Source organism: Oncorhynchus tshawytscha, linkage group LG26 (assembly GCF_018296145.1).
Source record: "Oncorhynchus tshawytscha isolate Ot180627B linkage group LG26, Otsh_v2.0, whole genome shotgun sequence".
Lineage (NCBI taxonomy): Eukaryota > Metazoa > Chordata > Actinopteri > Salmoniformes > Salmonidae > Oncorhynchus > Oncorhynchus tshawytscha.
Window position 1 is genome coordinate 53,151,139 of NC_056454.1, and position 12,992 is coordinate 53,164,130.

The following is a 12,992-nucleotide window of genomic DNA, read 5'->3' on the forward strand; positions in this document are numbered from 1 at the left end:
CTTTACAACCAGGACCCAGCCTTATTACAGCATACTTTACTACCAGGACCCAGCCTTATTACAGCATACTTTACTACCATCAACCACCACAGTGCCTTATTACAGCATACTTTACTACCAGGACCCAGCCTTATTACAGTATACTTTACTACCAGGACCCAGCCTTATTACGGCATACTTTACTACCAGGACCCAGCCTTATTACAGCATACTTTACTACCAGGACCCAGCCTTATTACAGCATACTTTACTACCAGGACCCAGCCTTATTACAGCATACTTTACTACCAGGACCCAGCCTTATTACAGCATACTTTACTACCAGGACCCAGCCTTATTACAGCATACTTTACTACCATCAACCACCACAGTGCCTTATTACAGCATACTTTACTACCAGGACCCAGCCTTATTACAGCATACTTTACTACCAGGACCCAGCCTTATTACAGCATACTTTACTACCAGGACCCAGCCTTATTACAGCATACTTTACTACCAGGACCCAGCCTTATTACAGCATACTTTACTACCAGGACCCAGCCTTATTACAGCATACTTTACTACCAGGACCCAGCCTTATTACAGCATACTTTACTACCAGGACCCAGCCTTATTACAGCATACTTTACTACCAGGACCCAGCCTTATTACAGCATACTTTACTACCAGGACCCAGCCTTATTACAGCATACTTTACTACCATCAACCACCACAGTGCCTTATTACAGCATACTTTACTACCAGGACCCAGCCTTATTACAGCATACTTTACTACCAGGACCCAGCCTTATTACAGCATACTTTACTACCAGGACCCAGCCTTATTACAGCATACTTTACAACCAGGACCCAGCCTTATTACAGCATACTTTACTACCAGGACCCAGCCTTATTACAGCATACTTTACTACCATCAACCACCACAGTGCCTTATTACAGCATACTTTACTACCAGGACCCAGCCTTATTACAGCATACTTTACTACCAGGACCCAGCCTTATTACAGCATACTTTACAACCAGGACCCAGCCTTATTACAGCATACTTTACTACCAGGACCCAGCCTTATTACAGCATACTTTACTACCATCAACCACCACAGTGCCTTATTACAGCATACTTTACTACCAGGACCCAGCCTTATTACAGCATACTTTACTACCAGGACCCAGCCTTATTACGGCATACTTTACTACCAGGACCCAGCCTTATTACGGCATACTTTACTACCAGGACCCAGCCTTATTATAGCATACTTTACTACCAGGACCCAGCCTTATTACAGCATACTTTACTACCAGGACCCAGCCTTATTACAGCATACTTTACTACCAGGACCCAGCCTTATTATGGCATACTTTACTACCATCAACCACCACAGTGCCTTATTACAGCACTAGAGTGTGGCCACTTAGAGACACCAGTTAGTCCTCTCACTAACCGCCACTAGTAGACACTAGTAAATCCAGTTAGTCTCACAAACCCCAGTCTGGAGAGGTGTGCGGCCACTTGGAGACAGCAGTTAGTCCTCTCACTAACCCCCAGTCTGGAGAGGTGTGTGGCCACTTGGAGACACTAGTAAGTCCTCTCACTAACCCCCAGTCTGGAGAGGTGTGTGGCCACTTGGAGACACCAGTTAGTCCTCTCATTCAACCCCTTGTCATAGTTTTTTCTTGTTGTACCTACCCCACATATTCTGGTCATGTTACTGAATGTATCCAGAGTATTTTCAGATTCCGTTATCAACAAATGTGATGAAAAGTACAGTAAATGTAAAATGCACATAAAATCAACTGTGTGATGTGTGGATGCAAGTCGTTTGGATTCCTCACCTTATAGTGTAATCAGTATATTCCACCAAAAGCGAACGAGAAACTGCTCACCCTGAGGCTCCTAGGAGCCGGGGACTTTAATGCAGGGAAACTTAAATCCGTTTTACCAAATTTCTATCAACATGTTAAATGTGCAACCAGAGGGGGGAAAAGACTCTGGACCACCTATACTCCACACACACAGAGACACGTACAAAGCTCTCCCTCACCCTCCATTTGGCAAATCTGACCATAATTCTATCCTCCTGACTTATTGATGAAGCCAGTGACTGATGTATTGTACTCCTCAATGCCATCGGAGGAATCCCAGAACATATTCCACTGATGATTCCTGCTTACAAGCAAAAATTAAAGCAGGAAGCACCAGTGACTCGGTCTGAAAAAAGTGGTCAGATGAAGCAGATGCTAAACTACAGGACCGTTTTGCTATCACAGACTGGAATATGTTCTGGAATTCTTCCGATGGCATTGAGGAGTACAGCACATCAGTCACTGGCTTTATCAATAAGTGCATCGATGACGTCATTCCCACAGGTACGTACAGACGTGGCCAAAAGTTTTGAGAATGACACAAATATTAATTTCCACAAAGTTTGCTGCTTCAGTGTCTTTAGATATTGTTGTCAGATGTTACTATGGAATACTGAAGTATAATTACAAGCATTTCATAAGTGTCAAAGGCTTTTATTAACAATTACATGAAGTTGATGCAGAGAGTCAATATTTGCAGTGTTGACCCTTCTTTTTCAAGACCTCTGCAATCCTCCCTGGCATGCTGTCAATTAACTTCTGGGCCACATCCTGACTGATGGCAGTCCATTCTTGCGTAATCAATGCTTGGAGTTTGTGGGTTGTTTGTTTGTCCACCCGCCTCTTGAGGATTGACCACAAGTTCTCAATGGGATTAAGGTCTGGGGAGTTTCCTGGCCATGGACCTAAAATATTGATGTTTTGTTCCCCGAGCCACTTAGTTATCACTTTTGCCTTATGGTAAGGTGCTCCATCATGCTGGAACACCAAACTGTTCCTGGATGGTTGGGAGAAGTTGCTCTCGGAGGATGTGTTGGTACCATGCTGTGTTCTTAGGCAAAATTGTGAGTGAGCCCACTCCCTTGGCTGAGAAGCAACCCCACACATGAATGGTCTCAGGATGCTTTACTGTTTGCATGACACAGGACTGATGGTAGCGCTCACCTTGTCTTCTCCGGACAAGCTTTTTTCCAGATTCCCCAAACAATCAGAAGGGGGATTCATCAGAGAAAATGACTTTACACCAGTCCTCAGCGGTCCAATCCCTGAACCTTTTGCAGAATATCAGTCTGTCCCTGATGTTTTTCCTGGAGAGAAGTGGCTTTTTTGCTGCCCTTCTGGACACCAGGCCATCCTCCAAAAGTCTTTGCCTCACTGTGCGTGCAGATGCACTCACACATGCCTGCTGCCATTCCTGAGCAAGCTCTGTATTGGTGGGGCCCCGATCCCGCAGCTGAATCAACTTTAGGAGACAGTCCTGGCGCTTGCTGGACTTTCTTGGGCGCCCTGATGCCTTCTTCACAACAATTGAACCGCTCTCCTTGAAGTTCTTGATGATCCAATAAATGGTTGATTTAGGTGCAATCTTACTGGCAGCAATATCCTTGCCTGAGAAGCCCTTTTTGTGCAGCGCAATAACTGCACGTGTTTCCTTGCAGGTAACCATGGTTGACAGAGGAAGAACAATGATTCCAAGCACCACCCTCCTTTTGAAGTTTCCAGTCTGTTCTTCAAACTCAATCAGCATGACTCTTCATAACATTCCGGAGTATATGCAAATTGCCATCATACAAACTGAGGCAGCAGACTTTGTGAAAATTAATTTGTGTCATTCTCAAAACTTTTGGCCACGACTGTACATATCCCAAACAGAAACAATGGATTACAGGCAACATCCGCACTGAGCTAAAGGCTAGATCTGCCGCTTTCAAGGAGCGGGACTCTAACCCGGAAGCTTATAAGAAATCCCGCTATGCCCTCCGACGAACCATCAAACAGGCAAATCATCAATACAGGATGGAATCGTACGACATCGGCTCTGACGCTCGGATGTTTTATTTTAACCTTTATTTAATGAGGCAAGTCAGTTAAGAACAAATTCTATTTACAATGACGGCCTACCAGGGAACAGTGGGTTAACTGCCTTGTTCAGGGGCAGAATGACAGATTTTTAACTTGTCAGCTCGGGGATTCGATCTAGCCACCTTTCGGTTACTGGCCCTATGCTCTAACCACTAAGCTACCTGCCGCCCCAAATGTGGCAGGGCTTGCAAACCATTAGACTACAAAAGGGAAGCACAGACGAGAGCTGCCCAGTGACACGATCCTACCAGACGAGCTAAACTATTTCTATCCTCGCTTCGAGGCAAATGGTACTGAAACATGCATGAGAGCACCAGCTGTTCCGGATGACTGTGTGATCACGCTCTCCGCAGCCGATGTGAGTAAGACCTTTAAACAGGTCAACATTGACAAGGCTGCTGGGCCAGGCGGATTACCAGGACGTGTACTCCGAGCATGTGCTGACCAACTGGCAGGGAGCTTGGCCCCAGTGATGTACTAGGCTGTTCGTACTACCCTCTAGTGCCTTGCGGTCGGAGGCCGCCCAGTTGCCATACCAGGCAGTCAGGATGCTCTCTCTGGTGCAGCTGTGTTCTAGTGTTCTTGGGCACAGGCACTATGGTGGTCTGCTTAGTACATCACTGGGGCCAAGCTCCCTGCCATCCAGGACCTCTATACCAGCCGGTGTCAGAGGAAGGCCCTAAAAATTGTCAAAGACTCCAGCAACCCTTGTCATAGACTGTTCTCTCTACTACCGCACGGCAAGCGGTACCGGAGCGCCAAGTCTAGGTCCAAGAGGCTTCAAAACAGCTTTTACCCCCAAGCCATAAGACTCCTGAACACCTAATCAAATGGCTAACCAGATTAGTTGCAGATCTTCAACGCTGCTGCTATTGTTGTCATCTATGCATAGTCACGTTAATAACTCTACCTATCTATTACAACTAACTGCTGCTACTCTCTGTTGTCATCTATGAATAGTCACTTTAATAACTCTACCTACATGTACATATTACCTCAACTAACCGGTGCTACTCTCTGTTGTCATCTATGCATAGTCATGTTAATAACTCTACCTACATGTACATATTACCTCAACTAACCGGTGCCCCCACACATTGCCTCTGTACCAGTACCCCCCTGTACATAGTCTCACTATTGTTATTCTACTGCTGCTCTTTAATTACTTGTTACTTTTATTTCTTATACGTATTTTTTTAACTGCATTGTTGGTTAAGGGCTTGAAACTAAGCATTTCACTGTTGTATTCGGCACGTGACTAATAAAATTTGATTTGATTTCCTCGTACTCTCTACCATGGTTATGCTTTCCATATTTCTTCTGTAAGAAACATCTCAATGTAGCCCTATCCATATAGGCCAATTCCCAGTGTAAAGGGTTAACATAAAATATCTTGGATTTATGATAAAAAAACAGTTATGTTAAATTTAGTGAATGTTAAATTTAGAGAGTAAATGTTAAATTGAGAGTGAATGTTAAATTTAGAGAGTAGAGAGTAAATGTTAGATGAAAGGCCTATTGTCATTGTTAAAAATGTGAAACATAAAATGTAAAATTGCTTATAATACCATTTAGTACTCCCAAATGTTAATTTTTGGAATAAACTATATGCATATATACACACATTGGGGCAAAAAAAGTATTTAGTCAGCCACCAATTGTGCAAGTTCTCCCACTTAAAAAAGATGAGAGGCCTGTAATTTTCATCATAGGGGTAAACTTCAAGTATGACAGACAAAATGAGAAGAAAAAAATCCAGAAAATCACATTGTAGGATTTTTAATGAATTTATTTACAAATTATGGTGGAAAATAAGTATTTGGTCAATAACAAAAGTTTATCTCAATACTTTGTTATATACCCTTTGTTGGCAATGAGAGGTCAAACGTTTTCTGTAAGTCTTCACAAGGTTTTCACACACTTGTTGCTGGTATTTTTGGCCCATTCCTCCATGCAGATCTCCTCTAGAGCAGTGATGTTATGGGGCTGTTGCTGGGCAACACAGACTTTCAACTCCCTCCAAAAGATTTTCTATGGGGTTGAGATCTGGAGACGGGCTAGGCCACTCCAGGACCTTGAAATGCTTCTTACGAAGCCACTCCTTCATTGCCCGGGCGGTGTGTTTGGGATCATTGTCATGCTGAAAGACCCAGCCACGTTTCATCTTCAATGCCCTTGTTGATGGAAGGAGGTTTTCACTCAAAATCTCACGATACATGGCCCCATTCATTCTTTCCTTTACACGGATCAGTCGTCCTGGTCCCTTTGCAGAAAAACAGCCCCAATGCATGATATTTCCACCCCCATGCTTCACAGTAGGTATGGTGTTCTTTGGCCAGTGGAGTTTGGAGTGTGACTGTTTGAGGTTGTGGACAGGTGTCTTTTATACTGATAACAAGTTCAAACAGGTGCCATTAATACAGGTAATGAGTGGAGGACAGAGGAGCCTCTTAAAGGAGAAGTTACAGGTCTGTGAGAGCCAGAAATCTTGCTTGTTTGTAGGTGACCAAATACTTATTTTCCACCATAATTTGCAAATAAATTCATTAAAAATCCTACAATGTGATTTTCTGGATTTTTTTTCCCTCATTTTGTCTGTCATAGTTGAAGTGTACCTATGATGAAAATTACAGGCCTCTCATCTTTTTAAGTGGGAGAACTTGCACAATTGGTGGCTGACTAAATACTTTTTTGCCCCACTGTGTGTGTGTGTGTATATATATATATATATATATGTGTTTGTTTTATCTACCAAAGAAATGTGTGGACGACCTGCAGGTTGTAAACCAATGCCCTAAGAGAAATAAATAACAGTACAACATGATGTATGACTTCAACGTCTGCTCTATTTGGTAGGTAGGGAACCTCAGCAGCCTGTTGGACACGCTGTCACCTCAGGGTCCTGTCCGGTCACTGTACCCTCTGTCTTTTGAAGAGATGAAGCAGGTAGGTCTCCATCCTTGGAACCATCTGGTATAGTTATACAGGGTAGGTCTCTATCCTGGGACACCATCTGGTATAGTTATACAGGGTAGGTCTCTATCCTGGGACACCATCTGGTATAGTTATATACAGGGTAGGTCTCTATCCTGGGAACCATCTGGTATAGTTATGGAAGGTAGGTCTCTATCCTGGGAACCATCTGGTATAGTTATACAGGGTAGGTCTCTATCCTGGGACACCATCTGGTATAGTTATGGAAGGTAGGTCTCTATCCTGGGACACCATCTGGTATAGTTATACAGGGTAGGTCTCTATCCTGGGAACCATCTGGTATAGTTATGGAAGGTAGGTCTCTATCCTGGGACACCATCTGGTATAGTTATACAGGGTAGGTCTCTATCCTGGGACACCATCTGGTATAGTTATGGAAGGTAGGTCTCTATCCTGGGAACCATCTGGTATAGTTATGGAAGGTAGGTCTAAGAAACAATTCACATTGTTTTAACTTGACTTAATGTGTTTAATGTTGTACCTGTCTGTTGGCTAGTACTATGGCTTCATGCTGTACCGGACCAAGCTGCCCAGGGACCTGCCAGAAGACACACCCCTAATCTCTCCTCTGAATGGGGTTCATGACCGGGCATATGTCTCTGTCTGTGGGGTAGGTGTCTCTCTGTCCGTGGGGTAGGTGTCTGTCTGTCTTAATGGGGTTAGGTGTCCATCTGTGTCCGGCCGTGGGGTAGGTGTCCGTCCATCCATCCGTCCGTGGGGTAGGTGTCCGTCTGTCCGTCCGTCCGTGGGTTAGGTGTCTGTCCTGGTTCATGACCGGGCATGGGGGTAGGCGTCAGTCTGTCTTAATGGAGGTAGGTGTCCGTCCATCCGTGGGGTAGGTGTCCGTCCGTGGGGTAGGTGTCCGTCCGTGGGGTAGGTGTCAGTCCGTCCGTCCGGGGGTAGGTGTCCGTCCGTCCGTCCGTGGGGTAGGTGTCCGTCCGTCCGTCCGTGGGGTAGGTGTCCGTCCGTCCGTGGGGTAGGTGTCCGTCCGTCCGTCCGTCCGTGGGGTAGGTGTCCGTCCGTCCGTCCGTCCGTGGGGTAGGTGTCCGTCCGTCCGTCCGTCCGTGGGGTAGGTGTCCGTCCGTCCGTCCGTCCGTCCGTGGGGTAGGTGTCCGTCCGTCCGTCCGTGGGGTAGGTCTCCGTCCGTCCGTCCGTCCGTGGGGTAGGTGTCCGTCCGTCCGTCCGTGGGGTAGGTGTCCGTCCGTCCGTCCGTGGGGTAGGTGTCCGTCCGTCCGTCCGTCCGTGGGGTAGGTGTCCGTCCGTCCGTCCGTGGGGTAGGTGTCCGTCCGTCCGTCCGTGGGGTAGGTGTCCGTCCGTCCGTCCGTGGGGTAGGTGTCCGTCCGTCCGTCCGTCCGTGGGGTAGGTGTCCGTCCGTCCGTCCGTGGGGTAGGTGTCCGTCCGTCCGTCCGTGGGGTAGGTGTCCGTCCGTCCGTCCGTGGGGTAGGTGTCCGTCCGTCCGTCCGTGGGGTAGGTGTCCGTCCGTCCGTCCGTGGGGTAGGTGTCCGTCCGTCCGTCCGTGGGGTAGGTGTGTCCGTCCGTCCGTGGGGTAGGTGTCCGTCCGTCCGTCCGTGGGGTAGGTGTCCGCCCGTGGGGTAGTCCGTGTGGGTAGGTGTCCGTCCGTCCGTCCGTGGGGTAGGTGTCCGTCCGTCCGTCCGTGGGGTAGGTGTCCTTCCGTCCGTCCGTGGGGTAGGTGTCCTTCCGTCCGTCCGTGGGGTAGGTGTCCGTCCGTCCGTCCGGGGTAGGTGTCCGTCCGTCCGTCCGTGGGGTAGGTGTCCGCCCGTCCGTGGGGTAGGTGTCCGTCCGTCTTAATGGGCTAGGTGTCCGTCCGTCTTAATGGGCTAGGTGTCTGTCTGTCTTAATGGGCTAGGTGTCTGTCTGTCTTAATGGGCTAGGTGTCTGTCTGTCTTAATGGGCTAGGTGTCTGTCTGTCTTAATGGGCTAGGTGTCTGTCTGTCTTAATGGGCTAGGTGTCTGTCTGTCTTAATGGGCTAGGTGTCTGTCTGTCTTCTTAATGGGCTAGGTGTCTGTCTGTCTTGTCTTAATGGGCTAGGTGTCTGTCTGTCTTGTCTTAATGGGCTAGGTGTCTGTCTGTCTTGTCTTAATGGGGTAGGTGTCTGTCTGTCTTGTCTTAATGGGCTAGGTGTCTGTCTGTCTTGTCTTAATGGGCTAGGTGTCTGTCTTGTCTTAATGGGCTAGGTGTCTGTCTGTCTGTCTTAATGGGGTAGGTGTCTGTCTTAATCTGGTAGGTGTCTGTCTGTCACACCACTAGTGCTGTCCTCGTCTGGTCATTCAGACGGTGCCTCTACTGGTGGTGGAAAACGCTGCTGACTATACAGAGCACATGCGTGTGCGTGAGCATGTTGATTTTGTCCATCCACACCAGATGGGATCAAGACACGCAGGTTGAAATATCAAAACGAACTCTGAACAAACTATATTAATTTGGGGACAGGATCTTTGTAGAATTTTGAGTCACACAAAATCATGTGATCTCTACTCTGAAATGTAATCTAATCCACAGATAACAAGGGGAAGCCTAGTAAGTTCCTAAAACATCTCTTCTTCAGTAGTCGTCTTCTGTGGATTTTATCTGGCGGTTGGCAACCAACTTTAAGGTGCATTACCACCACCAACTGGACTGGAGTGTGGACCTCAGTTCATCTTTCAAACACCCACGTGGGTATATGCTCCTAACAACCAATGAGATTGGAGAGGCGGGACTTGCAGTGCGTCTAAGAGAACCATGTTCTATTTCAGTGCCTGGCTGTGCAGACGCTCGTGAGCAGTTTAGATGAAATTATTAACATGTCTGTGTACATTTCATTTTGCAACGTGAGCGGTGGTCAGAATGTCAGGCGCCGTTCCAGAATCTTACATAAGTATTCGATGTTGTTCAGAGGTTGTGTGATGTTCAGCATGTTGTAGAGGTTGTGTGATGTTCAGCATGTGTTGTAGAGGTTGTGTGATGTTCAGCGTGTTGTAGAGGTTGTGTGATGTTCAGCATGTTGTAGAGGTTGTGTGATGGTCAGCATGTTGTAGAGGTTGTGTGATGGTTTTGTCCTGTTAGCATGTTGTACAGAGGTTGTGTGATGGTCAGCATGTTGTTTTGTCCTGTGCATGTTGTACAGAGGTTGTGTGATGGTCAGCATGTTGTACAGAGGTTGTGTGATGGTTTCGTCCTGTCAGCATGTTGTACAGAGGTTGTGTGATGGTTTCGTCCTGTCAGCATGTTGTACAGAGGTTGTGTGATGGTTTTGTCCTGTCTGCATGTTGTAGAGAGGTTGTGTGATGGTTTTGTCCTGTCTGCATGTTGTAGAGGTTGTGTGATGGTCAGCATGTTGTAGAGGGGTGTGATGGTTTCGTCCTGTCAGCATGTTGTACAGAGGGGGACCAGTGTGATGTTTTGTCCTGTCAGCATGTTGTACAGAGGTTGTGTGATGGTTTCAACGACTTCTGTCAGCATGTTGTAGACAGAGGTTGTGTGATGGTTTCTTGATCTGTAAAAGCATGTTTTACAGTTCAAGATTTATGTGATGGTTTCGTCCCATGTCAGCATGTTGTACAGAGGTTGTGTGATGGTCAGCATGTTGTGAGTTTGTGATGGTTTCACGGTCAGCATGTTGTACAGAATGGATGTGATGGTTTTGTCCTGTCAGCATGTTGTACAGAGGTTGTGTGATGGTCAGCATGTTGTAGAGGTTGTGTGATGGTTTCGTCCTGTCAGCATGTTGTACAGAGGTTGTGTGATGGTCAGCATGTTGTAGAGGTTCAGGCCTGATTGTGTTCTAAATGGATCCAAACTCGGTTTGTGTTCTTGCCCGGGCACGTGACAATGGAAAAAGGGAGTTTGCATGATAGCACAAATAGTCAAGTGTGATGGTTTCGTCCTGTCAGCATGTTGTACAGAGGTTGTGTGAATGGTCAGCATGTTGAGCACAGAGTTGTGTGAATGGTCAGCATGTTGTAGCAGGTTGTGGCTGATGGTTTTGATTTCTGTCAGCATGTTTTTGCAGAGCCTGTTGTGTGATGGTTTTAAAGTGTGCTGTCAGCATGTTGTTCAGAGGTTGTGTGATGGTCAGCATGCTGTAGAGGTTGTGTGATGGTTTTGTCCTGTCTGCATGTTGTAGAGAGGATGTGTGATGGTTTTGTCCTGTCTGCATGTTGTAGAGGTTGTGTCCTGCTCCTATACAGGTGTACCAGGGGCTGCTGGAGAGAGACACGACTCTGGTGATGAACCTAACAGGGAAGCAGGGGGACCAGGTTGATGTTCTAGTAGAGAACATGGGACGAGTCAACTTTGGCAGCAAGATCAACGACTTCAAGGCAAGTCTACTTCAACTTCAGTAGACAGACAGACACTTGTTTTATATCTTGATCTGAATAAAATAGAGGTTTTAGCAGTTCAAGATTTATGCAAGTGAGGTGCGTTGGTCCCATAAAGGATCCACACTCGAATATCAAAGAGAAACAATTCAGTTATGAGTTTACAACAGGAATGTTCACGGAAGTATTCGTCAACTTTCGCTAGGAATGGATCGCCAAATCCCAGATCGGTTTGTGTTCTTGCCGAGCCAAACTTCTCGTGACAATGAGTAAAAAGGAGTTTGCATGATAGCACAAATAGTCTGGCACTCAGGCTAAGGAATGGACACACAGTCAAGCCTCTGTAGGCAAGCCCAGGTTGTTGAAATGACTGGGAGCCGCAACTGGGAGCCAGTGGAGAGTTCAGAGGAGCGAAGTGATAATCCTTAATGACAATGAGTGGGCAAAAGCACCAACAGTCTGGCACTCAGGCTAAGGAATGGACTTACAGTTGAGCACCAACAGTCTGGCACTCAGGCTAAGGAATGGACTTACAGTTGATTTCTCAGTCATGTCTGTGTTTTGCAGGGCCTGTTGAGTAACCTGATCCTTGGTAAAGATGTGCTGACAGATTGGCAGATCTACCGTCTGGACATTGATGGAGCCATCGCCTCCGGATGGCCCCAGTCAGGCCAGCGACGCTCCCCGCCCAACCCAGTCAGAGGGCCCTCAGATGGGCCCGTCTTCTACCAGGGCACCCTGCCTCCCAACGGTCTGGCCTGGGACACCTTTCTCCGGCTCAATGAATGGACCAAGGTGAGGACATAATCAATACTGAGTCTTTTTACCATCTGGCTCACTAAGTACAGAAATACTAGTGTAGTACTTTCCCAATATGGAGATCGATGAACACAATGGTTCTTGGAAGAACAAGAGTCAAACAGACGTGTGTTCACTATGAGTTCCTTCTTGGGGTCAAATCCTCCACTGAGACCGTCTCTCCTCTGCCTCTCCACTGCTCACAGGGACAGGTGTGGATCAACGGGGTGAACCTGGGCAGGTACTGGCCTAAGAGAGGTCCCCAGCAGACCCTGTACGTCCCGGGGCCCCTGCTCAGCCCCACCCAGCCCAACAACATCACGGTCCTGGAGCTAGAGAGGGCCCCTCCTCACACCAGGGTCCTCTTCATGGACCGGCCCCAGCTCAACAACACTGCTGGCAAGACATCACAGCTACAGGCCACAGACAGACATCACAGCTACAGGCCACAGACAGACATGACATCACAGCTACAGGCCACAGACAGACATGACATCACAGCTACAGGCCACAGACAGACATGACATCACAGCTACAGGCCACAGACAGACATGACATCACAGCTGACAGGCCACAGACAGACATGACATCACAGCTACAGGCCACAGACAGACAGACATGACATCACAGCTACAGGCCACAGACAGACATGACATCACAGCTACAGGCCACAGACAGACATGACATCACAGCTACAGACCACAGACAGACATGACATCACAGCTACAGGCCACAGACAGACATGACATCACAGCTACAGGCCACAGACAGACATGACATCACAGCTACAGGCCACAGACAGACATGACATCACAGCTACAGACCACAGACAGACATGACATCACAGCTACAGGCCACAGACAGACATGACATCACAGACAGACATCACAGGCCACAGACAGACATGACATCACAGCTACAGGCCACAG

At 47.4% G+C, this 12,992-nt stretch overlaps 1 protein-coding gene and 1 long non-coding RNA gene across 2 annotated transcripts in view; both read left to right on the plus strand.

Annotated features, from left to right (window-relative positions):
- glb1l (galactosidase, beta 1-like) overlaps positions 1-12,615 on the plus strand; it is a 39,236-nt gene extending 26,621 nt beyond the window's left edge. The window contains 5 exon segments of the mRNA XM_042306829.1: positions 6,805-6,894; positions 7,439-7,552; positions 11,134-11,265; positions 11,833-12,060; positions 12,270-12,615. Coding sequence (XP_042162763.1) covers positions 6,805-6,894; positions 7,439-7,552; positions 11,134-11,265; positions 11,833-12,060; positions 12,270-12,587 — 882 coding nt within the window. The 3' untranslated portion in view covers positions 12,588-12,615.
- LOC121841019 lies at positions 10,343-11,017 on the plus strand. Its single transcript, XR_006080055.1, has 3 exons — positions 10,343-10,371; positions 10,641-10,708; positions 11,006-11,017. It is a non-coding gene; the product is annotated as an uncharacterized LOC121841019 (long non-coding RNA).
- Positions 12,616-12,992: the final 377 nt, after the last annotated feature.